This window comes from Meriones unguiculatus, chromosome 11 (assembly GCF_030254825.1).
Source record: "Meriones unguiculatus strain TT.TT164.6M chromosome 11, Bangor_MerUng_6.1, whole genome shotgun sequence".
In the NCBI taxonomy this organism is placed as follows: Eukaryota; Metazoa; Chordata; class Mammalia; order Rodentia; family Muridae; genus Meriones; species Meriones unguiculatus.
Window position 1 is genome coordinate 55,443,222 of NC_083359.1, and position 26,030 is coordinate 55,469,251.

Below are 26,030 nucleotides of genomic sequence, written 5' to 3' on the forward strand. Positions count from 1 at the left end.
GAGTCCTAGCTACCCTGTGACATTTGGTCGGGATGGGTATGGTGCAGGTGGCGTACGGGTCAGATAGCGGCTGGGCTGCGCTGCTGCTGCTGCTGCTGCTGCTGCTGCATCACGAGCGGCTGCGAGCTTCCGTCTTTATTCCCACCCCCAAAGAGTGTCTTTCAAAGCCACACAGACCAATAGTTCCCGAGAGGCCCGGACACTTGGTGATGAGTCACAACAAGCTGATAGCATAGACTTGAGACACTGGAGCCTGGGTCCTGGTTATGATAGTGAACTCGACTGAAACTTGGAAATGTATCAGAGAGGCAGGTTGCCTTGGTCCTGCCCTTGCCCCCTGGGATTCTGACACAAAGAACCTTTGTTCTTTGCTCCTCTTGATACCTGGACACCTGCACTCCTGTCTGTTCAGATGGCAGGAGGTGGGGTCCCTGGGACTACAGCCTGTCAGGGGAGGGATGCCTGCGGGAGCATGGCCTGCAGCCATCCAGGAACTGCCCTGAAGCCCACAATACCCTCACAGATTTGTCACCATGACTGGTTCCTAAAAAGGCTCCAAAAGAGAGAGCTTAAGCTCTCTCTCTGTCTCTCTCTCAGTTTTTTTCAAGACAGTTTCTCTGTGAAGACTTGTCTGTCCATGAACTCACCTCGACCAGGCTGGCCTCGAACTCAGAGATCCTCCTGCCTCTGCCTCCTGACAGATGGGATTAAAGGTGTGAGCCACCACTGCCCTGTCACACTTCTCTTAAAGCATAGCAGCAGAGTGGCAATAGCTTCTTTTTGCAGGGCTTTGTGCTCCAAACAATGCAGACGGCCCTACGTACAGGCTCATTACTTTTAAGTCTAACCCTTCGACAGCCCAGACAGGGAGGAATAGTATCTCATTTTATAGATGTAAGTGAAACACAGAAATAAAGTACCAACTGGCAGGACTAAGATCCAGACCAGAGTCTTTACACATCAACCAGGCTAGGGCATACCTTAGAAGGGACTGAATCTGGGGTAGTTTTCTCCACTGTGTTCTTCAGTTGTGTGTTCATTGGTGTCTATCTAGCAGGAGAGAAAGGGTTGATGCAAAGCCAGGTAGGGCTAAGGGGAACTAGCAAAGGTGGTGCCCTGAGAAGAAATAGAGCAGAGCCTTGGTTTCTAAGACCTAGAGAGACCCTCAAGCTGGTTCCGGGGCTTGCCTGCAGGACTCCTAGATTTCCAGCCCTGGAGGAAGAAGAACACAGCACAGCAGCAGGCCTGGCAGTGAGCGTGAGGTGAGCAGAGAAGAAGGTCGTGGGCCCTAGCTAGTCAGGCCTCTGTTCCCGACCTCCCCAGAGCCGCTTGGTAGACAGGTGGTCTTGGCAGCTTGGCAAGGCATAGGTCTGGGTGGGACAGGAGAAGGTGGGAGAGGAGGAGGGCAAGCAGAGTGGACTCGAGTAGGCTGCCTTTGCAGGGATCTGAGGGGCAGGGAAGATCAGACTGGACAAACAGACCATGCTCTCCCTTCTAGCTGAGGGCAGCGTATCCTCTGGGTTCTCTGACCCATCACCACAGGTCCAGTGACCATGCTTTGATGTGGAGGCGTCCCTGCTTTTCTCTATTAAGAATGCCCAGACTTGAAAAGAGGTCTATCTGGAGTACTGCAGGGGAACCAGTCGAAGATGGACAGGTGTTAGATAAGTAAGACGCAGCCTGTGAAGGAAGATGGGAGAGACAAGGCTAGCCCCTCATGGGAGCCACCTTCCTGCTGCTCACCTTCAGAAGCACACTGGCCGTGGGCATCTTCTTGTCCTTTCTACAGATGTGTGCTGTGCGGGGCTGGTCTCTGCTCTGCAGACTCTTACCCCGAGAAGCCGTCCACACAGTGTTTCTGCCTGGGTCGTTTGGTCAGCGTGCTTGCTGTCTTCTCCGCCAGGTCTTCCAGCCTAATTCTACTCAGGCGGTGCCTCTGTTAACATTACTGCTGGACACTATTGCTCCAAAGTCTAAGCCCCCAGGACAGGGTCCATATTTGATCCATTAATGTAAGTTCCATGCCTGCTATTACAAAAGGCACAGGAGGTGGGGCCCAGATCTGAGAGGCACTATAATATGAACCACCCCATGTTCACTTTCAGACAGACTGGTCAATTACCAAACCAAACTGCCCTTTCCCTCCACATCTGTTAGGCAGGAGAAACCAATAATACCAGAGGACCCCAGCCCCAGAACCCCAGCCTATTAGCTGATTTGTGAGTGGCGTTCCTTTGGCATTCTGCTCCTCTGTGCCCCTGTTCCCAGCAGCTGACAGGAGCGAGTGGGAGGCCAGCATTAACCTGTCAGTTTCCCTGACGTCCTGTGTGCACATGGAAAGAATGGACAAATGGAATTCACAGGCTGGGAAGAGCAGGCTGAAGCCGTGTCCGTCTTACCTACAGACTCCCTTGCCTGCCAGGGAGCTGAAATTGCAGGCTCGGCTCCTGAGATGCTGGCTGCAGTGCTGTTGCCACCTGGAGCCCTGGAGACCTGAAAGGGCTGGGTCCCAGGAGACACTCCTTTCCTCTGCTAGCTGCTGGCCCAGTGTCTGCCTTGGTTGCTTGAGGAAGCTGGGTTGGATGGAAGCCTCAGTCTACACAGGAAAGCTGGGCTGTTTCTGAGGCACAGGGACACAGACAGGGAGCAGAGCTACCCGTGGGTGACTTGTGCCTCAGAAGCGCCTGAGAGCTCTCCAAATCCATGACCCCAAAGAGACAGAGAGACGACCCTGCAGACCATTGACTTTCCACCTTTTGCTCTCCTCACTCTGTGTCACAGAATAGAGGATCTTGCTGAAGTGAAGGGCTGGGAAATAAAGAGAGGAGGATCCAGCTTCCTCCCTCACCCATCCTCCTAGTCTCCCTTGTTTCTAGATTATTCTGCTGCTATATTTCTCTCCCTGCTCCTCCCTGCTGGCCTCTGCCACCCCAGCAGCTCTCGCCTCCTCATCCATCATCTAGCTACAGGGCACTGGAGTCCATCTCATGGAGAAAACCTCCTGCCCCGGGCCTCCAAGGAGGAGGGCTCAGCTGTCAGAGAAAAGAGTGCCTTCCAAAAGGGTCAGAGCACCAGGCCTTCCAGGGTTGATTGCTATGAATTATGGATGTCACATCCCAATTGGTCTCTGTGCTCAGGAACCACAGAGACTGTCCCTGCCTCTCCGTCCTCAGGCGTCTCTCCGTCCTCAGGCGTCTCTCCTGTCTGGTGTCCCTTTGGTGTGCATTTCTGCACTCATTTCACATGGAGCCTGTTTCTGCGGTGATGCTAACTTCATTATTATTATTTTTTAAAGTGGATAGGGTTTTGTGCATGCCCTTTTAATCAAATCAGGAGTTCTCTGAGCACGAAGGTTCTGTCTCTTCTATTAGCTAGAGCCCTGTTAGAGAGAGCTGAGGCCCAGCCACATGCAGTGGGCCCTCAGTGTAGAGGGGCACTGACTCTAATGAGTGATAGAACAAACATTGGCTCATCTTAGGAAAACCTAAGACGTGAGTGAACCAGGCAGCATAAGTGTGCAGCAGGGAGCCCAGACTACACACAACACTGTCACAGGAGCAGAGCCTGTCCGTAGCAAGCGGAGGTCTGCAAGAATCTGCTCTGAGAAGGAGCACCACCCTCCCCCTGCCCAGCTGGTAGCCAGGTTCCCCAGCTGCTCTCGCCACCTTTTCTCTTCTGCTTGCAAACCTTTGTGGCAGCTCCTGACCTACCTTGGCCATGGGCTCTTCCTCCAGCGCAAATCTGCCTCTGACCCCATCCTTCCCTGAAGTCAGCTGACTGCTGCTGAAGAGGCCCCCACATCTGTGAAACCTTAATGCTTCTGGGGAGGGGGGGTGTCTGCTGCCTCCTGTGTAGGCCAATCTCGCTGCCATTGTTTCTTCCCACTGGGCAGTCCTCCTAGCCAGTGACTACAGGCTCCTTCTCTTTTAAACTGCTTTTTCAGAATTTCCCAAATACCCACCCGACCAGACGCCAATCTTAGGAAGCTCACCAGGGTCGCTGTCCCTTATTCTGCCTGCCCCTAGGCACATCCCCACACTCCCAGCTTGGCTTTGGCTGTGCCCTGCACCCTGCGGTGCTCCTTGGTTTCACAGCCCTGGGTCCAGAGTAATGTCCTGTTTTAGAGCACTCTGCTCTGGGCTGTCTTTCCTTCAGGATGCCATCCCTCATCTCTACGCCCACATGGACTAGCCGCTCCCCTGGGCGCTGCTGCCAGGAGGCTGTGTGACTGCCTCTGTCGCCTAAGTTACCTCGTTGCATCTTAATGGTTTATTTATGCCTCTGTGGCACTCCCTCCCCGTGTGTCTCCTATCCCCAGCCCCTGGGATTCCTGGCACACAAATAGAATGACTCCAAATTACTGAATGTGAAAGGGCAAGAACGAAGAAAGGATTCAGAGTGGACAGGTTGGGTGAACCAATATCCATAGATAAGGACCAGGCAGGTTGGTCAGAAGAGCAGCTCAGAGATGAGCTAGAAGATAACTCCAGATTCGGCCGCAGTGGGGGTGGGGTGGGGTTGGGGTGGGGGAGAGGAGCATAAACACCGTCCTCACTGCTCCTGTCAGCACCTTCTTCTCAAAGTGAGGAAAATAAACCTGTTTTCCCTATGACAGCTTTGGTCTGAGGAGAAACCCTCCCAGCTTCCCAGGAGGTGGCAGTGATTCTGATTGGTGGGAAGAAGGCAGGAGGAGTAAGAGAAGAGGGAGAGCAAAAAGAGAGGAGAGAGACAAGAGGCGGGGGAGGAGAGCAGGAAAAATCACCTGCTTGTTCTGTGTGCTGATTACTGACGTGGGAAAGGCCCGCAGCAGGTTCTGGGGGAGGCATTTGTTGCGCATGAGAAAGCAGGCTGACTCTTTAAAAACTATCTCCAGGCCTGAGGGGAGGAGAGGGAGCCCAGGTGCCCACAGGGCAAGGGACTGTGCTGCTGTGGAGCTGCAGGGTGGGAAGGGTCAGAGGGACTGGAACCCTGGCTCTCTCCCAAGTACCACAGTCACCTGGTGGGAAAGGGGCTTTTCTGTAATTCAAGCCTATTTCATCCATGGAGCCCACAGACTGCTTCCCTGGGGAGGTGTTCGTGTGGGCACTTGTCTTTTATTTTCCTGTCCTGTGCCTTGTCCTGGCACCTCTATTGAAGCTCATAGCACCCATATTAGGTGGCTCACAACTGCCTGTAACTCCAGTTCCAGGGAACCCAATGTCTTCCGGCTTCTGCGGGCACCTGCATACGTGTGATGTACATAAACTTATACAAACACTCATAGATACACATTAATTAAAGTGAATAGTTAAATCTTTAAAAATAGAAAGCAGAAATCTGCACTGCTATGGAGGCCCAGTCTGTCTGGACCCTCTGCTCAGGGACTCCAATCTGCCCTGGTTGGAGAAGGGAATGAAGAACAGAGGACTCGTGTAAGCTACAAAGCAGTTCAGTATGGAGCAAGGACAGTGACAGGACTCTCCTGCTGCTGAGACCCGGGAAGGCAAACCTCCTCATTGCACACTTCCAAAGACAAGGGCCACCATGACACTGCCTTCTTAAGACAGAGACCAAGGGAAGATCATACAGCACTGAGCATGTTAAGCGCCCTTAAAATATTCTTTGCTACTCCCTCCTCAATATCCCACACCCTCTGGAAGCTGCTGGCATGGCTCCTCTTCAGCTACCCCGCTCCATGAGCCCCAGGGGTTCTCTCCTCCATGTCAGCTCCCCATCTCTACTCAGCAGCATACTCAGGCCTAGTAGTGAAGCAACACATTCTTCCTTTTCTAAAAGGTTGTGTTTGCTCTGGTCACTGTCACCCTCTGGTCTGTGAACAACACTCTCTTCTCCCCTGCCTTATGTTTTAGCATGACTAACGGGAATAGAAAGGTTGGACGGCATTTGAGTTTCTCAGAGAAGCGTCCACCATCCCATGCCATTCTACAAGCTCTTCATATCTAGGGCCCTGCTACTCCTCAGACCCCGCCTCCAGCTAGCTATGGCTGCCCACACAGGTGACCTCTTCCTGCCTCAAATTAGAGGTGCTTCCTTCCTAGGCCTTTGCACCTACTGAGGCTGATCCTCCATCTGGAGAGCACTTCTCACAGCTGTGCAGGCTGATGCTTTCTTATGCATGGGGTCTCTGCTCAGTTGTCACCGTCTGGAAAGATCTCCCTTGGCTGCCTCATCTAATGCCACTAGCTTCTACCCTCCATTCTCACTCGCATTCCTTTGTGTTATTAATATGTAAGAAATAGAAACACCCGTGGGCTCACGGAGCCACAGATCACCCTCACTCCCTTGTAGCTGAAACATTCCCTCTGTGAATTATGTCCTTTATCTGCTAGTGTTTATTTTCTCCCCCACAGAGAAGAGACCTTGCCTGTTTTTGTTATGATGAAGTCCCCAACACTTGGGACTTAATGAAGAGCTCTTCAGAGAATCAGGCAAGGAAACCAGAGATACTTCAGGCTGAGGCGGGGTCTGGGTCTGTGGAAAGCTCTTTGGCTGGGCCCTTGCACACTCAGGAACTCCTTCTTGGCTGCTCTGCTGAGACTCAAGATCCACGTGAAGCCAGTTTTCTTCTCGGTTTCCAGTCAGTGTGTGAGACACAAGAGCTGAGGCTGCCCACTCTGGTTGGGACGGGGCTGTGTGTACGCACTCCAGGCTTAGGTACATTGGTGGGCATCAGTGCCTCAGGCTTGGGCTTTATTGCCTCTTCACTGGCTTTATTTAGAATCTACTCAGGATGATGGGAACATGCTTGATTGTGGCAAAACCCAGCTTTGCCCTTTCTTATATTTCTTTTGGTAGTCCGGGCGAAGGGACTCAGAGAAGAGGCAGCCAGTCTAAAGCTGTGTTCACTTGCTTCCAAGCTGCAGCAAAGGGGGTGGGGGGGCAGGCTGGTATTGCAGGAGCTTACACCCCTATTTGGAGACTGTAATGAGCAAGGCTCCAGAGGGAGATGAAGCCTGCCTAGAAACAGCCCCAATGGGCCTCCTTGTGGCTCTGTTTACCAGGAAGAAACCTATGGTAGCCAGGGTTGGAAAGGAGCTGGTGAAGAGGTGCTGAGGAGCCAAGATGCTTGGGATCAGGGACAACAGATGGGGAGGGATAGGGTGTGGGAGAAGGAAGATTGAGACTGGAGGGGCTTAGAGGAGAGGAGAAACCCAGCTGGGGACCTTTGCAAGGTGGAAGAAGAAGGGGTCACTAGTCAGATTTTTGTCACATGTCTTTATCCTGTCCTTCTGTGTCCTGCTGTGGAGTTGGCCTGGCAGTGTTTATCAGGTGTGCACTGAGCATGTTTCTATAGGAAGTATGAGATTAGACACCATTCGGTGAGTGTGTCAGGTACCCAGCCTCAATCCAGAAGGCCTGGAGGGCTTTGCTGACATTCCGTCTCTTACTTTTTGCTGTGACCTTGGGCAAGGAACTGAGTTCTGTGAAATGGGGAACTGCCACCACACCGAACTCTTGTGGAGATGAAAGGTGGTATCTGAAACACAAAGGACAAGCACAGGCTCCCGGAGTGGAGAGCAAGCACAGGCTGGGCAGCTCTCTGCAGCCTCGCCTGCGGCCCTGCCAAACACGAGCCCCTCCTCGTGAGAGGTAAAGGCCTGGACACAGGGGCAGCCTGTTGGGGGTGTTGGGAGCACTGAACTCTGAATGTTTTTTTCTCTCTCTTGTCTCTGTAGGATGATGTCCTTCCTGGTCTGGTGACATTGAGAAAGACCCTGTTTTAGACTCACCTTTTCGTATACTTAGCATTGAAATCTGCAGTGTGATTTCATCTCAAGCACATAGCTTATCTGGAAGACTTGAGTCCAGAATTTTCCTCTTCAGGGTGCTTTGGCTTGAAACATCCAAACAGCCACTTAACACTTTTCTAGTTTTGCAGAACATCCTCATCTCAGAGGCTGCTCTTTTCCGGAATTATCCATAGCCAAGTGTGTCACTCACCTCCGGTGCCCTTTCCCTTTTCTAACCTCCCCCCCATTCTCCGTGGCTCCACTAGCTCCTCTAAAATCAGAGCTCCCCTAAAAACAGAGGCTCATTTTCCTCACTGCCTATCCCTAGAACACAGGAATTTCCTCAGCTCTCTGAAAGAAACGTAGCTGCTGGGCTCCAGGAGGCTGCTCTGGGATGCAGGCTTCCTCTTCCAGGACTATGTCTTTTAACCCATGAGGCGTGCCATTCAGGCATTGTTTCCGGGGTCGCCAAGGAGCAGGAGTGGAGTTTGGATGGGTTCCTCTTCAGCACAGGGTAATAAGGTCTGTTTGCAAGGCCAGATGAAGGCTGGAAGGGCTGGCCCGACTGGACAAGGATAAAGACAGAAGAAGAGGTCTGAGCAGGGGCATTTTGCAGTAGTCGGGCAGTCCTCAGCTTTGATGGAGGGAAGATGGGGACACACAGGCACCCTCTCTCCACAGGAAAATCCTTCAGGCTGCATCGAGGGGGACCCAGGAGCTGCTGGAGACAGGGAGTTTGCTGGCCAGGCTGGAGGTGACCTTGAGAGAGCTGGTGTGTTGGAGAGGAGGGAGCAGGAAGAAGGAGCAGCTGAAGGGGTGCAGATGGGAGGGAGCAGGGTAGAGACAGGCCGCTTACATCTGTCTGCCTGCCTCCTGGCCAGGAGAGAGACTGACACAGACCCAGGCAGGTGGCAGTGGGCGGCTGGGGACACGGTGTCTGTGAGCCCAGGGTTCTTCTGAGATGAGATCTCTCATTGTGCTCCCTGAGGGTGTAGGCCCTCACTGTGCACCCCCTTTCCAGCCTGAGGGACGCACTTTCCAGCATTCGCTCTCTAAAGCACTTTGATGGATTGGGGATGTGTTTCATGTGGTGGAACTCTTATCCTGGCTTTGATCCCCAACATGTAAACAGCAACACCGACAAAGTGCTTTGGAGGATGAGGGGTGGGGGTGAGGGCATTGACCCCCCACTCAGCTCCAGGTGCAGGAACTTCTGAGACATGGTAGCCTTCCCTGCAGCCCATCTGTTTTTGTTGTTGTTGTTTTATTTTGTTTTCTTGTGTGTTTTTTGTTTTTGAGACAGCATTTCACATAGCCCAGGCTGACCTCAAACTCACTCTGTAGCCAAAGACGACCTTGAACTTTTCTTTGTACATCTCTCTTTCTGTCTCTGTGTCTCTGCCCCTCCCTCTTTGTAACAAAGTCTCACTTTGGCTGGCCTGGAACTTGCTATTAGACCAGGCTGGCTTTAAACTCCCAGAGACCCACCTGTCTCCCCCAATCTTCTCCCGAGTGCCGTCATGACAGGCATGGGCCATTAAGCCTGGCTTCCTAGCTTGTTTTCATACTGCCCATGTGGTTTGTGGTCTTTCTCTCGCTCCAGCACGTAGCCTTGCAAAGTCTGCATAGCAATTCATCCCTCACAGACTCAGGTCCCACACGCTGAGGAGCTTTGTGAGGTTCTCATTTGCAGCATGCACAGGGAGAAGGCTAGAGGAAAGGGAAGCAGGAAGGAAGCACAGGCGAGGTCAGGGAGGAAAGCTCCCAGCCTCCTCAGCTCAAGTTGGCTCTAACCCCTCAAAGTCTCTCCCATCCTGCCTCCTTCCTCTGGCTCTGGGCCCTGCTGGGTGGGTTTTGGGGAAGCTGAGGACTGTGGAGTTGAGGATAGGGTAGTTCAGGAGGAAGCAGAGGTCACTACTCTTGCTGAGAAAGGAGAGAACCTGCCTCTTCTCCTCTGCCTCCTTTCTCCATATTTGAAGAGCTGCCTCCTTTCTCCATATTTGAAGAGCTGCCTCCTTTCTTCATATTTAAAGAGCTGGCAAAGGTGGATATCCTGAGGTTAGACCCTCCCAAAGGCCCTGGGCCAAATAGGGAGGTGTTTCACTTCCTTTACAAGTGCTTTGCCAGGGTCAGATGGAGTTCAGTAGGGGCTTTCTCAGGAGGTGAGGTAGGCTTGTGCTCTGTGGGCTCTGAGAAACCTGGGCTGGTTGCCATGCTTGCAGGGCCATTGAAGACCCTTCCTTTGTTCTGTCATGGATGGCTGGCACTGGTCCTCCTGACCATTCTCACAGTGTTGTCATTTGACAAGACGGGGCTGGGGTGGGGTGGAGGAATGTCACTATAGCTCAAGAGATGCTATTTGTCTTGCCATGGTCCAACCCAGCCTGAGCAATGCCAGGTTTTTCACATGAGACCAAGACGTAGCAGCTGCAGGGAGCAAGCTGATCGCTCCAACCTTCTCTGTGACAGAGGGACAGATGTTCTATTTAAAATGTCTTCAGCGAGCCAACAAGGGCATTCTTTTTGTTTCTGGGGCTTCCCTAGCCAAAACTGGGGAATTAGTCAGAAGACAGCTGCAGAGGTGTGGCCTTGGGAAAATCCTATCCAGTGCACAGTATGGCCTCAGCGAAAACAGCTTGCCTGCCTGACCTGCACTTGACCATAATGTCTGCCCAAGAGTGTGAAGTAAGAGCTGGGCTCAGGAACCTGGAGTAGATGTACCTGGGCTTCAGATTTGACTGGACCACTTCTTTGCAGTTTGTGTGGGAGCTACTTTCTTTCAGAGGCCCATTTCCACATATTCGGTGAGGGGAGGGGCTTCCCTTGTATCTAGCACTACCTTTGGGATTAAATATGGGAGGTGCTTAAAGCATCCATGGCACCAAGAAGCCAGGGCCCAGGAATCGCCAGCCCTCTCCTCTTACAGAGCAGCACTGGCTAGCAGATTTTCTGTCATTACAAATAGGTAGGTGGCACCTAGGTATGATGAGGGTTGGTGTAGGATTGGTAGAGAGAGGGAACAGGGGACACACAAAGGAAGAACAGGAGAGAGGGCTCAGCAAAAGTGTTTGCTGTATAAGCCTGAAGACCCGAGTTCATACCCTTAACACTCATAGGTGTGGGTTGGGGAGGAGAGCAGCTCAGGCTGGAAAGATGGCTCAGTGGTTAAGAGCCCTGGCTGTTCTTCAAGAAAATTTGGGTTTGATTCCCAGAACCCACCTGGCAGCTCACAACTGTCTGTAACTCCAGTCCCAGGGGATCCAACACTCTCTTCTGGCCTCCATGGCTCACACAGGGTGCAGAGACATGCAGGCAAACCAAATACTCACATCCACAAATCATTTTTAAAAAGCTGGTGTGGCTATGTGACATGTACCTGTATTCCCAGTGTTGGGGTGGGCCGAGGGCAACAGGAAGGATGCTTGGGGCTTGCTGGCTGGCCAGTCTAGTCAAACTTCAGTGAGAGATCCTGTCTCAACAAATAATGTGGAGAACAAAGAGGACACCAGGCGTCTCTGACCTTCGTGAGTATCTACCCATGTATGTGCATACAAAAGGGAGAAACACACAAACACACAACCAGAAAGAGAAGGAGGTGGGGAGATCTGCTAGAGCAATGCCTTGGGAACCAGTGAGAGCATTGGTGTCTCCAGGAGCTCCTGGCTTTCTGCCCTTCAGATCTCCCCTGGGTGAGGCGCTCTGGGTCCCAGAAGAGAAGCCTCAGCCAAGGTATGAGGGCATCTCTCAGTACCTCTAAGACTTCCCCTTACCATCCTAGAGCCAGTGTGATGAGCCTTGATCCAAACTTCAGTAAACATTAGAGATGGGCAATTCATCGATTTATGCTCTTCAGGACTGAATGTCTTCATCTGAAGAGTAGGAATAATCATCCCAGACTTGCCTGCTCGCAGGACTGTGGTGAGCATTCAGAGTGCTTGGTGAGGTGCTACCCAGGGGTGGGGAAAGCAGATAATCGGCTTCCTTCTCATGAGGCCCACTATAAGCTCCTGTCCCTTCAGGCTCAGAGACCACCTGGGACCTTGGCAATCCATGGCTTGGCTGCTTCCTACTCCATCTTTCTTTTCAGTTTAAATGCTATTCCTGCAAAGAGGCCTCCCAGTCTCTGAGTGTGGTCTCCTCTCTCTGGCTCCTGTCACTTGCTGCAATTCCCTTTGCATCATGTCTGAATTGATACTGTAGTTCACTGAGATACTGTACTCGATCTTAAGCTCCACCAGAAAAGAGAAGTTTCTGTTGTGTACCCACCCATTTATCACCAGGAGCACTGTCTCAGCACAGGGAATAAAATCCTGCTGAACCAAGGCCATACCTGCCTCAAGCCCTTTCCATGCCTCAGCCAACATCTGGGAGGCAACACCTGGGGTTCATTGCCACCCATTGCACTCCCCCGTCCTTATAAAAACAGTGGAAGCAGGACATGGCGGTATATGCTAGTAATTCCAGCAGTGGGGAGGTTGAGGCAGGAGGATGACAGACTCAGGGCCAGTCTGGGATACATAACAAGATGCTATCCTAAAAACCAAACCAAACCAAACAAAAACAAAAAACCAGCATCAGGGAAGGTTGATTATCTCTCTTCCCTCTCCATTCGATGAAGACGAAGACGGTGACTATATAACAGCTGCTCCTTTCTGCACTTCAGGCCCGCCTTGGAGCCAAAGCCTGGAGGTAGTTGCTCTATTTATTTATTTATCTTTGCACAAGGCTGACCTCTGCTGGTTGCCCATGCAGGAACGACTGGAAAGGATGGAAATCTGTGGCTCAGTCAGGAGCCAGGGAGGAGGAGAGCCCTCGCCAGAGGGCTTGCAGGAGAGAAGTCAGGTCAGTTCTCCATCCTTCTGGATGGGTCCCTTCAAATGAACAGGAGATACTAGGAAAAGCAAGAAATGAGGGACCGTACCATAGGTACTGTACTCACCAGCCATGGTGAGTGTAGGGTCAGGGAGGACTAGTTTAAACATAGTTCTTAGTGTGCTGGCAAGCTTTTTAAGAGCTAACTCTCAGCACACACACACACACACACTCTCTCTCTCTCTCTCTCTCTCTCTCTCTCTCTCTCTCTCTCATACACTTACACAGACACACATTACTTCTCTCTCTCCTTCCTCTCTCCCCTGCTCTCTTTCTTTCTCTCTCTCACACGCACACACACACACCCTGTTTTATAGCACTCATTGATTTCCAGGCTGTAAATAGCCCACTATGGCCAGTTTCAAACTAACCAACACAATGCCACCAAACGATCTGAGAAGATTGTCTTGTAGCACACCATTGTTTGGAATGTCTACCATGAAGGTACTGTGGGCATAAATAACTTCAAGACGGGGTAAACTCATTGGGAAGTGGTGAGTTTTGAGGGTTCATTCCAGTTGTTTTCAGTATAATATATTTAACTGCAAGGTTATATAATTTGATTTTTCATAATGGCTGTGTTTAATAACTGAGCTGCAAAATTCTGGAAAATGTAATTATCAGTCTTGTCAGCCTAGCAGTCAGAAAGACAAGACTCCAGCACACTGATGTTCCTCCTCTCCCACCCTCCCCCTTGATCCTTGCTTCGGTCCCTCTGCTGCCTCCTCTTCCTTCTCTTTCTTTCATGGCTCTCCTGGAATTCTGTGTGGGAAGACGAGGATGGAGCGCTTGGAGAAGCTCTCTGCTGCGGATGCTGCTGTTCTCTGAGCCAGGAACCATAAGGTGTAAGAAAAGAGGAGGAAGAGATGCAAATTCAGTGGCTGAAAGCGTTCTCTCTCTCTCTCTCTCTCTCTCTGTGTGTGTGTGTGTGTGTGTGTGTGTGTGTGTTGTGAAGCTGCAACCGGACTACAGGTGACTATTTAGGTGCAGGGTGAGGGTGCTCTGTGAGCTTTTGAGCACTGTACCTGGGAAGAGAGCTCAGCTAGGTGAAGCGGCCCACAGGGAGCCTTGGTAGGCAAAAATAGGCCTCTGGGAAAAGGCTCAGATTGATGGGGTTTCCATCCAGGCGAATGTCTTCTAGCTGCCGGCGCTCATGCCTGTGTTCCCTGGAGTCACAGAAGGCGTCTCTTTCCATGGTCTCAATCATGTTATTCTGGAAGGAACAGTGTGCACTGAAGGGTCACCGCCTCCCACGCAGCTCAAGAAGCTGAAGTAGGTAGAGCTGAGGCCACCCAGGACAAGGGAAGAGGCCATTTGTGGAGAGTGAAGAGAGAGGGGGAAGAAATTAGAAAAGATGAGAGAAGAAGAGGGGAGAAGTGTGGAGACCCTAATTGGATGGGAAGAGACAAGAGGGAGGGAAGGTGAGGTCATGAATACTGACGTGTAAGGGAAGGAAATGTTTTAAAAAGGAGCGGAGAACATCATTTCTACGACTATGCCTTGAATTCCCCTGTTATCTGCCTTCCACCCTACACACGATCAAGGCCCCTCACCTGCAGGTGCAGGGAGCGCAGGCTCAGGGGCAAAGGTCCAGGAATGGAATCCAGTGAGTTGTCTGCCAGGTAGAGAAACTGAAGCTTCTCCAGCGCCTGTGGGGACACAAACCACAGGAAACTGCTGTGTCCTCTCGGGCTCTGCTCACGAAGAGGTGCTCCAGCAGGCCAGCATCAGGTGGTCCTACTCATGGGGTGCAGCTGTCCCTGCCTGTCTGTCTCTGTGTCTCCATTTGTCTCCCCTCCCTCTCCAGAATCTTACTCTGTACCTCAGGCTGGCCTGGAATTCTTGATGTAGCCCAGGCTGGCCTCAATCTTGTGGTCCTCCTACTTCATCCTTCTGAGCCCTGTGTGCTCCACCAAGCCCAGCTAAGGACTCCATTTCGATGCCAAAAGAAAGCTGCTGTCATTGAGTGCTGGCAGCTTGGGAGCCTAAAAGAGCTGTTAGTGCTGGCTGGGGGACCTGACTAAAGCAGGAACAGGTAGAAAGAACAACCAAGGGACATTTCAGCTCACTCTTAACTTCTCTGCCGCCACTGAAAGTCTCCCAAATGCTCTGCTCAGGGTGGATATGCAGAGCATGCTCAGAGGTGGCAGAACGGAACCCAAGGCACGCAGGCAGATGGAGCATGTGAGCTTAACAGCACTGTCGGAATCAGGGAGGGCTGATCAGAGAGAAGCTGGGGGAGAGATCAGCCTCTGGGGGCTCAGAGAACAGTGAGGAACTAGCTACCTCTCAACAGAGCATCCACTACCTACATTCAATCACCCTGTGATCTGTGCAAATGCTGTCTTCAATCCTGCAGAGGCTGTGTCAAGTGGCCATTATCACCCTCGTTTTGTAGACCAGGAAACAAGATCAGAGGTGACTCACTCAGCGAGCTCAGGTCCTTTGGCTCCAAAGCCCCTGCCTTTCCTGAGCCAAGTAAACAGGCCTGAGTGAAGGCAGAGAAGTACCTCCTAATATGGAAACAGCCCATGCTTCTGAGGGCTGGGGCAGCCAGAGACCTCCCTGCACAGACGGTGCCAGTACTTCCTGCACAGCGAGGAAAGCGAATGTGTGCAGCCTTTGCATCCCACCCACCGGTGGCATGGACACGGTTCTCTATACCCTCTGTAGGTCCACAGCACACAGGAGACTGGGAGGGTGGAAGGCATTTGTGAGGAAGAGCAGTGACAGAGCAAACACACAGCTCTTGGTGAGGGTGGTGATACGCTGTACTTTAGTACTCAGCAAGCTGAGGCAGGAGAACAATGAGTTTGAGGGCGTCCTGGACTACAAATTAAGACCCTGGTCTATGAATACGTACATACATACATACATACATACATACATACATATATACACACATATATCCATTCTTACTATTTATTTACCTGTTTGCTGCTTCTAAGTATAAATTTGTTTGCAAAAAGGAGCCTGCTACAGTTGAGCATTGCTTAAGAGCTTTGTATTCTGAAATTGAGCATTGCATTCTGAGAAATGTGTCATTGTGAAATTACTTACACAAACCAAGAGTGCTACAAAGTTACTAGATGACTCAATCTTAGGGGCCACCACTGTGCATGTAGTCCAGTATTGACAGAAATGTTGTTATATGGTTTGACTGTACTTGAAAGAGCCGGAGAGGCTGCACACGAGCAACTGGTCTTTGGAGGCCCCTCCAAGTACTGCAGCCACCATGTTGGGAGGTATCAATCACGTCTACTCTCTCATTGTCTTCAGTGGAATATATCCTGGCCTCGTGCCCTGTTCTGTAGGCAGCCTCACAGGATCCTATTTGTATCAAATGACTTAACCCTTTCCACCAAATCTGGCTAGTAACCCATTGTGGTGGGTTGAATGAAAATGGCCCCCATAGGTCCATAAGGAGTGGCACTGTTAGGAGGTTGTGGAGGTTGTGGAGGTTGTGGCCTTGTGGAGTAGGTGTGGCCTTGTTGGAGGAAATGTGTCACTCTGGGGGTGACTTTGAAGTCTCAGAAGCTCAAGCTAGACCTACTGGCCCACTCTATCTTCCTGCTGTCTGCTGATTTGTATGTAAAGCTCTCAGCTACCTCTCTAGCACCATGTCTGACTGCATGCTCTCGTCCTACCATGACATAAAGGACTGAACCTGTAAACTATAAGCCAGCCCCAATTAAATGTTTTCCTTTATAAGAGCTGTGTGGTCATGGTATCTCTTCACAGTAATAGAAACCCTAACTAAGATATCCACCAAATTGTGTCTCTTGAGCATCTGACCACAGATAGACAATGGCCAGTTACTTAGTGGTAGATTTCAAAACCACTGAGATGGTTTGTAGGAGCTGGAGTCAGAGTCAGCATTATAAACAAACTGGAATTTTCAAGGGCAGAACTGGTGAGCAGGTCTGGGATGCTGGTACAAAGAGGGTGAGCAGAGTAGATGCAGAGAAAAAGGCCAGCCGTAGAGCAGTGTCCTCACAGAGGGAAGGGAGAGTGTCAGTATTGGCTTCTGGTGTTGTGTCCCTACTAACAGGGTCCTAAGGCCCGAGAGCATTGAGTTTCCCATTTGCAGAGAGAGCAGAGGCTACCAACATGGTACGATGTGAAACACCCTTTTCTGGAGAAGCATGTTTAATAAGCCATAAATGGAAAAAAAAAGAAAGAAAGAAAGAAAAAAAAAAAAAGGGAATTGACTTTTAGGCCCCAGACCTGAGTTGAGTATGGACAGCTGTGAGGGGAGGTACTTGGGTAGGGTGAGTGTTGTATGGTGGACGGACGTCTGACTCACCAAGAAGGCCCCAAGCTGTATCCCGGAGCTCTGCAGTTGATTCAGGCTGACATCCAGGAACTCGATGGCACTGGGCAGCGCAGGCAAGGCTGCCAGCTGGTTCTCTGAGAGAATCAGATCCTGCAGGGCAGGCAGCATGCGGAGGGCATCATTGTGGATGGAGGAGATGGAGTTGCTAGAAAGGTCAATCCTTTTCAGTTTTGCTGGAAGATGTTGGGGGAGAATAGAGTGTGAAGCTGGAGCATACATCTCTGCTGGCCCCATGTAGGAGACGCTTCCCTCCATCACTTGCTCCAACCTTTTCAGGGAGTTCTAACTATCTTACCACCTGCACCAGGTCCAAGGCTCAGGAAACAAGGCTAAATCAGGCCTCCTTTGAAAACCATGGCATTCCTCAATAGTTTTCTCCAGAGCTTTGGTTCTGTGGCAGTTAACCCACCTTAAAAGAGTTTTCCCCATCCCCCGACCCCCTGCCTGCAAGGACAAGAACAACCTCAGGAGTTGTTGTGTTCACCCCAACCCTCGACCCCTTGCACAGCTTTCATGGAGGACAGTGAGGACCCAAAAGACTACCCACAGTGAGAGGTGGAAGCTGGAGGCGAGCCCACCTCAAGCAGAGAATATGGCATGAAGTAACACAAAGAAACAGCAAGAAGCCCTTTGAACTATGAGGGCCATGGAGAGGAGATTTGGGGGAGGGGTCTAGCCCAGCCCCAGCAGGTGCGGTTGCTGGAACATCCTGGAAATGCTGCCTTGATCCTGGACCCCCAGAACTGGCTCCTCCCACCATTTTAAACTTTTAAAGGAAAGGATTTAGAAGGATTGGGGCCTCTGTTCCTTTGGCCAGTGAGCTCAAGCCTGTATCCTGGCAGGCCTCTCTGCCTTGCCATCACTTTCCTCCAAGCATAACTCACTCAGCCCTTTGAAGTCTTCAGCCCGGATGTGGCTGATGTGGTTGAAGCGCGCATACAGGTAGGTGGTCATCTGGGGAAGATGAGGAAGATCCTCGAGGTCTGCGTCATCACAGTACACAGAAGAGCCAAGGCACACGCAGACTAGGCAGGTAGGCAGGCCTAGCCAAGTCGAAGACAGACAAAGTGACATCTCCGGTCGGACTCCCTCCAGCCCCTGTGGCCAGTGGTCTTTGCCTCGGTGAATGTCTAAGCTGTGGACACCTGTGGCTTTTAGATTTCCTATTTTTTCCCCAGAACCACCCAGCACAATGCACCCAGACAATACTCACAGTTGCTCTCAGTCTGTCACTCAGCCCTTGCCTAAAAGAGGACACACCTAACTTGCTCAGTGCAAGTCCCATTGGTGCTTGCATCAGACCCTGATCCTTTGCAAGTTCTCCTGAGTTTATTTCTAGGACCTCTGTCTGTCTGTTTTCCAGAGGATCCTTCTCTGTCAAAGGTACAGTGTGGCTGAAAAAAGCCAGAATTATGTGGAGTGGTCAATGATTGCTGCTTCTGTCTTAGGAAAAGGAATTGGCCATGTTCTACATGACTCCAGGAAGCACAGCAGAGCCAAGGTGGAATGGACCGTGCCTGCCTAGCATCCATTTCCTCTTGGGATGTCATCAGCACCCTGATTTTCCACATGAAAACAGTCCTTGCCTGTTCTCTGCCCCGGTGCTCCCTCTGTAACCAGCAGTCAAGAAATCCAGACAGCTGAGCAATGTCGGTGTCACTTGCTATCATAAGATCACAGAGATTGCTGAGGGGGAGGCTTGTATCCAAAAGGCACTGGAAGAAAGTTCACAGCCCAGAAATGAAGCAGCAGGAGGGACCAACCAGGGCAGGGGACAGAGAGGCCCTGTGTCTTTTTTCTTCCAGGGCTAAGAAGGGCAGGCCCAGCTGAGACCCTTTATTGTCTCTTCCAATCTGAGATAGAAGCTGTGGGGGTTCATGGACTCCCCATGGAACACCTCAGGTGATCTCAGTACCCAGGTCCATGCTGGCAAACATCCAAGAGGAGAACAGGACATGAAGCACCAGCTGGTCCAGAATAAGCTGCTTTCCTCCTGTGTCCCAGTTTTTGGTCCCCAACAGAGTCAGGGATGCCGCACCCCAGTCCCTAAGAAGACACTGGGGAAGGGGGTGGGCTGCTAACAAAGGTGAATTTGAGACTGAAGCCAGTTCTCTGCTTCATTTGCTCCCATGCCAAGTGACAGCCATAGTTATTTATTCTCCTCTCCAGGCTTTTAATCTCTCTAATCTAATTACCACTCAAACTATTCCCGGAGCGATGCTGTTAATTAAGGTGAGGTGTCTCTGCAAGGGTGTAGGAGTTCTTGCTTGCTTTGTGTCCCACTCAATTTGTGCATAATATTTACACAGAAGTGTCAGGGACAGCCAGCCACTCCCTAGCGTGGTGGTGCTCGTTTTCACCATGACAACTTCCCCTTCTTTTCCTACTGGCAGAGGCCAACCCAGACCCCAGACTTTCTGGCCTTAGCCCTCACCACATCCCATGTTAGAACTGCCTGGTGCTAGCCTGAGGTTGCTTGGCCCCTGATCTGTGGCTACTGTGACCTGATTGCATGCACTTACCATGACTGCTCTGGGAGTTCAGTAGGCCAGCGGTGGTAGGCCTGGTCATTGTGAGGTGTGCTGACGATGCCCTTGGAACCACAGTGCTCTGGGTGAGACTAGTTCTTGTTGGAAGGGCCGTGCTGTTTACTTCAGCCTGGAGACAGAGCAGAAAGAACACCACAGGCCAGTCAATGTCTGAGAAGAACTTAACCGTGGCCTCTGGAAACCTCAGTGACCAAGTTCTAACATGTGGAGAGGAATAAGAGGAGGGAGGGAGAGTAAAAAGAGCAAACAAGGAAAGGAGCTTAGAGAGCATGGCATCTATGTCCTCCAGACACAAGTGAGGAAACTGAGGTCACGAGAAGAGAGCATGAGGGTCAAGAACCCAGAGGTGCCCACATAGAGCTGAAGTATGGATCTCGGGGTCCTGCAGGCTGGTAGTCGTTCCATTCCTCTCTGCATTGTTCAGGTTGGCACTATTCCCTACTCTACCCAAACCCTAGTCACATCACAAATGGGCAGAGGCTTCTGGGTTTAAGTACCATGCTGCACAGGTCAATCTCTGCAGGGGACAAAAGAGCTGGGGAGAACTTCAGACTGGAAGACAGTCTGGATTGACAAGCTGGCATTTCTCTTTTTTAGGGAGAACATAAAGACACAGCTGAGCCTCACCTCTCACATTATGATCATGACATGGCTTACGATTCTGTTTGGCTACATGGGGAGGACCCCATGAGGACTCCTTCAGGGAGTGGCCCTATTAGGTGTGCCACGTGGACTAAGACATTGGAGATTAGTGTCCTGTTTTGTAGTAGTGGTGAGTGACAAGTTCCTAAGGAGGGATAAGGATTTGTACTTTATGTCCGGGAAGATAGCAGTGTTGTGTTGTGAGTATAAACATGTTTTTGTTTTGGTGCCAGGTGTGGGATATGGGACTGATTCAGATGGTCCACAGCACAAATTATTTGCCTCATTCAGGCTCTGAGAGGAGCTCTTTACCAGCTTCAGAAACTTTGAATATGAGGACTCTGGAGAGAGAACAAATGCCAGAGCCCAGAGAGTGTGGGGCTCTGAGAAAGAACAAGACTGCTGCTTCCCCCCTTGCTGCTCCTGGTTGTGAGACAAGAAGTTGGAGATCTTCTGAAACAAGGATTGGACTGGCTCCAAGGAACCCAATGACCCTAACCAGCAGGAAGCAGCTAAGAGAACTGAACACCCTCGCCCACTAACCCCTTCTCTCTCCTACCTGGCATTGGACTGTTGGAAGGGATTGGGGTGGGGGGAGAGGAAGGAAAAGATAAAAAGAAATGTAAATAAAAGAGTTTTTAAAAAGTATGTCTACACTGTTGTAAAGCACTCGCCTTGCAAGATGAAAGCATGAGTTTGACCCCCAAACTCTCGTTTGTTCCTTTTGCCAGGATCTGTGATTAATGCTCATAATCTCAGTGCTGAGGAGGCTTGCTGGCCAGCTAGCCTAGGTTATTTAACAAGCTCCAGGCCAGTAAGCTACCTTACTGAGAGACCCTGTTTTAAGCAAAACAAGATGGACAGCTCCAGTGGAGCAACACCTAAGGTTGGTTGTCCTCCAGTTTCCCCACACATGTGTATCAATAAATATATACATACACATATTAATAAACACACACATACACAAGATATTACATCATATAGAGAAAGGGGGCTTGAGAGATTTATATAATAGGGCAGGTGGAAAGGGAGCTGGCCCCTAATCCCATTTCTTTTGGGGATTCCAAGCCAGCTGTATCACCTCACCTCAGAGATTTGGTCCCCATAGTCTGCAGGCTCCTCATAGCTGCTCAGGTCGATGACTTCGCTGTAGTCCTCTGGGCTCAGGGCATAGTTCCCCACAAGCAGAGATGCAAATGTGTCATTCTCCTCGGGGCTCTGCTCTTCTCTTGCCCTCTCCCCTGGGAGAGAAGCTGTCCCTGCTTCCTGCAGCATCAGGGTCAACAGACTCAGGAAAACCAGGGGCTTCATGAGGTTCTGGGGTAGGAAGAGCACTGGGAATGGCTGAATCCTTTTTACATCCATCCTGTGGGTAGGTGATAGAAGGGCCGTTATTTGAGCTCAGCTCGTGGGAATGGCCCACAAAGTTACTCAGCCTCCAGCCTGCAAGCTTGCTCACTCTTGGCCTCCATCTCACAAGCATACCCAGCATCTTCATCTCACACTAAGGCTCCTTAAAGACATGGCTGTGTCTGGAGGCATCTTTAGCTGTCACTCCCACTGCGGCTCACAGTGCGCTCAGGCTCCCGCAGACAGCTTCCATAGGCTGGCCTTCTCATCTTAACACAGACGCGCTTGCAAAAGACCCCTGTCCACTCGCCTGCACACTGGACACCCTTGTGCATTTCTACAGATATTCTCTAGTAGTGACCACATATTCAGAAAAAAAAAAAACCCTCTTCATCTAAAACCAAACCAAAACCACCACAACAAAAACAAAAGATAGCCTTAGAGAAACTACATTAAAGAGACTTTTGTTTCCTTTTGCTTCTGCTTTCGTGAGAGGGTCTCATGGTTGGTCTCAACCTTATGATATGGTGAAGAAGGACCTTGAACTTCTGAGCCTTCTGCCTCCCAAGTGCTGGGATTACAGGCCTGCACGATCATGTCATGATGTATGACACGCTGGGTATCTAGCACAGACCTTAATGCATGCTAGGCAAGCTTGCTGCTGACAGCTCTCTCCCTAGCCCTACTTGTGGTTACTGTAAGGTCACTCATTCATGCAGTCACTTAAGCATCCATCGGGTGTCTATTAAATTGTAGCCTCTGCAGGTGTCCAGCCCTTTTCAGGAATAGCCAGTCAGTTTGGAGACAGAGTCTTATAATTCCACATATGATGTCAAAGAAGGATGTTAGCTCATAAAATAGACTTAAAAATGCCACTTTTAGAAACACACTGCAGACAGCAGAGAGCTAGTATGTGGCTATGGAGTGTCTTTTATCAGGAAAGCCTGGTGGCTGCCGTCTACATGTGTGTGCACATGGGCTACTGCAAGCACAAGGCATTCATGCAAGCACAAACGTCTGCACAGACGTGGAGGACTGTGCTATGGGTGCTGAAGTGCCCACGCCCTTGTCGCCAGCACGCGTCTGATCACACAGCTCTTCTAAAGCCTGATGTTAGATTTCTTCCTAATCTCAGCTGGACTGAAGGCTAAGCCCCAACAATAGTAAGAGCTGGTATCTTCGTCCCCACTCCCACGCCCAACCAAAATACATGCTCTCTCAAACTGTCTCCACGGGCCACTCGAAAGCCTCTCGCTCTTTGATTAGAGACTTGTACTTTCTCCATTCGTCTACCAAGTCCCTGCCCTGACCGTCCCTTTATTTGCATGTCAGTGCACACGAGGCCTCCAACCTTTGACCTTACCTTTTAGATGCTTTTGGTTCCTCCTGACCCTGCAGCTTCCAGGGAGATAAAGGCTCTGATGGAAGAGATGACTGCCTGTCAGTCTAGGGGACAGCTAGACACTCCCTCATCTATTGGCCAGCGAGAGGATAAGTAGTTGGCCCAGGGAGCCATGTGTCTAATTAGATTTTTCATTCTTTGAGATGTCCTGCTGTGTCCCTTCCTTTCACCTCAGGGGTCCCTAATCTTATTTCTTTACTTAATGAACAGGATTTTTTTGCTTATTCAAGTGCGCGCGCGCACACACACACACACACACACACACACACACACCATGGCTTCCACACCTTTTTCTCTAGTCTTTGAGGGTTGGTCAGTCAGACTTAGAGTCTTCCAGAAGGCTGAGTTGAGGGATGCTGCTCCTATTCCCCACGACATCCCCTCAGGAATGATGACGCTTGACTTCATAGGTGGAATCCAAAGAGAAAGACGTGTGGCCTGGGGCACCGCAACCAGTGCTACCCCAGCGCGCCTGGAATCGTATCAAACAAAATCACCAAGGAAGGTCTTAGGGCTCCGGTGACTTCAAGGGCAACAGGGTAGGATTTGAAGACCAACTTCAAGTTCACAGATGGTGGTCACCAAGAACAAGACAGGAAGTTCTCTAGCTCCTGTAGGAAGAAAGGACAAGGCAGGAGCCGGGCTTTGGCTTACAGGCTCATAAGGCATTGTGCCATTGTGCATGGTCTCTGGCCTGGAACGTAACCCTTCCCTTCCCACCTCGACTTCCCATCTTTCCTTGCAATACGCCCCAGAGGAGGGTAGGGGCTGGAGAATGTCCTCTTGATTCTGGTGCACAGCTTCTCTGATGCTCTCCACTCCCTCCTCTTTTCTTGTGGCCACATCCTGAGTCCCAGCTTTGAGGCCCCCTGAAGATCATCTATACAAACTCCTTATTGTAGAGGAGGAGACAGAGGGCCAAAGAGTGGAAGTGATTGGCCCAAGGTCACCCAGAGCCAAGGCCAGTACCACATTTTGAGTGTTTTCTGGGATCACAAGGTTCACCTTTTTCAACTTCATCCCAGGAATCCTAAAAACACGGTGAGTCTGTGCCTTCAGAACAGATGGCCTTGGTAGAAGCCATCCCCAGCTTGCGATGCCAGGTGAGTGGGCAGACCTAACAGCTAGACCCTGAGGAGGCCTCAACTGGTGTGGGAAGGGCAACCCAAGAGGCCACCTGCCAGAGCAAGGCTGTTTGTCTCAGAGATCCCCCAGCTGGAGAGTATCAGCTTTAGAAGCTCAACTGTGTGGAGGGAGATTAACAGTCCCCAGCCAGGAGGACGCCCTCGAAGCAGATGGCACATTTGGCTGGCCCTGCTCCTTCATTCTTTTCTTCTAGAGACCCTCGGGTCTCTACAGACAGAAGGGAGTGTCCCCTCCCACCTTCATGCTATTTATCCATGCAAGGAATGCAGATGAGGCTGTTCATTCATTCCCCCTGCCACCTGCTCCCACCCTTTCCCCGCTCTCTGCGACACACCCCCTCCACACTCCCGCCGTTTCCCCCCTCCTCGTCGCCTCCCTCCTCCCCCGCACTCCTAGGCGGCGCAGCCAGTTCTGCACCGCGCATGTGCGTGCTCCCACGCCATCCCCACCACCTCCCCACCCCGAAGCAAACTCCTTGCGTTGCAGGCTGTCATCCTACACTTTCTCCCAGCTTCTATTCCCGCCTTCGCAAGCTCGCGGTCGTTCCCATGGATTTTCGGGGGCGCTGGTGGACGGGAACGCGGACCTGTGTGGGAAGCAGCCCGCACAGCCCCTGATCCGCGAGCCTGGCAAGCGCTGCCCTTTAACAGAGACACGAGCTGTGCTGATGGAGTGGGGGCAGCAGGCCGCGTGGACGGAAGTCAGCCCTGTTGTGGGCAGTGAGAGAGGAGGGCAGAAAGTTCGGCGACACTTCTGCCTTTTGGTATTCGCTGCTGAAAACTAGGAACCCTCCACCCACCCTGACGTGGTCTATACCCCAACCTTTTTTGTTCCCGCTGTTTCCTTCCAAGTCATACGCGTTCTCCTGCTATCTGGCAAAACTAGGTTCCTCAGAGCCGGCTCTTGTGAGACTTCTCCGGCAGACAGAAAATGTCCCCTTTGAGTTGCAGATAGCTAACGTCGTTATAATTAGAAAAACGAATTTGTGGAAACATCCCACCCTCTTATCGAGTTATTGGCTCCCCAGGGGCATGAAGCATGCCTCTCCCACCTTGAATTCTTAACAGGGTCTTTCCTGGCACATATCAGGCAGTTAGGGAGGGAGGTCAGTGTAGGATCTTGTGTAGGATGTCGGTTTTCATCCCACGCTAAATAGCTGTGGTTGGGAGGGCGAGAATGGCCCTCTGTAGCTAAATTCCCTCTAAAGAGAGCCCTGGTAACTGTTCTTGCCTGTTCGAGCTTGTGCATGGCCTGTGGACCTTTCCAGATGATTTGGTCCTTGTCTGTCTGCCCTGGGCACTTCCCATGTATGAGGCATTTCCCCAATTAGTTAAAAAAGATGACCACACATCTTCCTGTGTGTAAGCCTTGGTGCTGAGTACTGAGAAATTCTCCACAGTTTGATATCTGTGGAGTCAAAGATCCTGGCTGGTTTGGTTTCAAATGGAACGATTAGATTTCTGGTCCGACATTAGGAATAATTTTTCATGGAGGTTATGAGTTTTGGGGACATTCTCTAAGGATAGGCTCTGGGAGATCTCTCCCACGAGAGTTTTGTTTTCTTCTTGAGACAAGATCTTACTATTTAGCTTGGTCTCAAACTTCTAGGATCCACCTGCCTCTGCCACCTGAGTGCTGGGATTAAAGCTGTGCACCACCATGCCTGGCTCCTGGGAGTTTCTTAATAAGGAGTGACTTGGAGGTTAAGAGCACCCGTTACCCATTTAGAGGACCAGGGTTCAGTTCTCAGAGCCTACACGAAGCCTCTCAACCATTTATAATTCCAGTTCCAGGGGATCCAGCACCACCTTGTAACCATGGTGGGCACCAAGCACGCACGTGGTGCACACACATACCTTGGGCTAAATGCTCAGACACACAAATCCAAAACAAAACAAAAGAAAACACGTTTTAAGAAAGACACTTTCTCTGCCCATCTTCTCAGCGAGATGCAGGAATGTGGTAGCAAGGAGCTTCCAGGTATTACTGTTGACTCTGGCCCA

General features: G+C 51.0%; 1 protein-coding gene across 3 annotated transcripts; it reads right to left on the reverse strand.

Annotated features, from left to right (window-relative positions):
- Positions 1-13,173: 13,173 nt before the first annotated feature.
- On the reverse strand, positions 13,174-25,893 carry Optc (opticin). Of its 3 annotated transcripts, XM_021633804.2 has the most exons (9): positions 24,614-25,893; positions 23,169-23,492; positions 21,216-21,495; positions 19,461-19,596; positions 17,823-17,981; positions 16,909-17,111; positions 14,156-14,251; positions 13,628-13,815; positions 13,174-13,426 (listed from the first exon to the last, which is right to left on the reverse strand). In XM_021633804.2, exons 3-8 carry the CDS (start codon positions 21,492-21,494, stop codon positions 13,645-13,647), a joined length of 1,044 nt encoding a protein of 347 aa, XP_021489479.1. In that variant the 5' UTR covers position 21,495; positions 23,169-23,492; positions 24,614-25,893; the 3' UTR covers positions 13,174-13,426; positions 13,628-13,644. The 3 variants fall into 3 exon arrangements, with proteins under 3 accessions (XP_021489479.1, XP_060220309.1, XP_060220308.1); XM_060364326.1 differs by lacking the exon at positions 24,614-25,893 and having other exon boundaries at positions 23,169-24,313; XM_060364325.1 differs by lacking the exons at positions 23,169-23,492; positions 24,614-25,893 and adding an exon at positions 22,843-22,922.
- Between the last annotated feature and the right edge of the window lie 137 nt (positions 25,894-26,030).

Excerpts from the sequence above, each read along its gene's own strand:
- Optc (XM_021633804.2), bottom strand. The coding sequence starts at position 21,494 with ATGGATGTAAAAAGGATTCAGCCATTCCCAGTGCTCTTCCTACCCCAG. Across the intron at positions 17,982-19,460 it reads GAACTCCCAGAGCAGTCATG|GCCTGCCTACCTGCCTAGTC; the intron begins GTAAGTGCATGC and ends CGACTTGGCTAG. Across the intron at positions 13,816-14,155 it reads TGCGCTCCCTGCACCTGCAG|AATAACATGATTGAGACCAT; the intron begins GTGAGGGGCCTT and ends TGTTCCTTCCAG.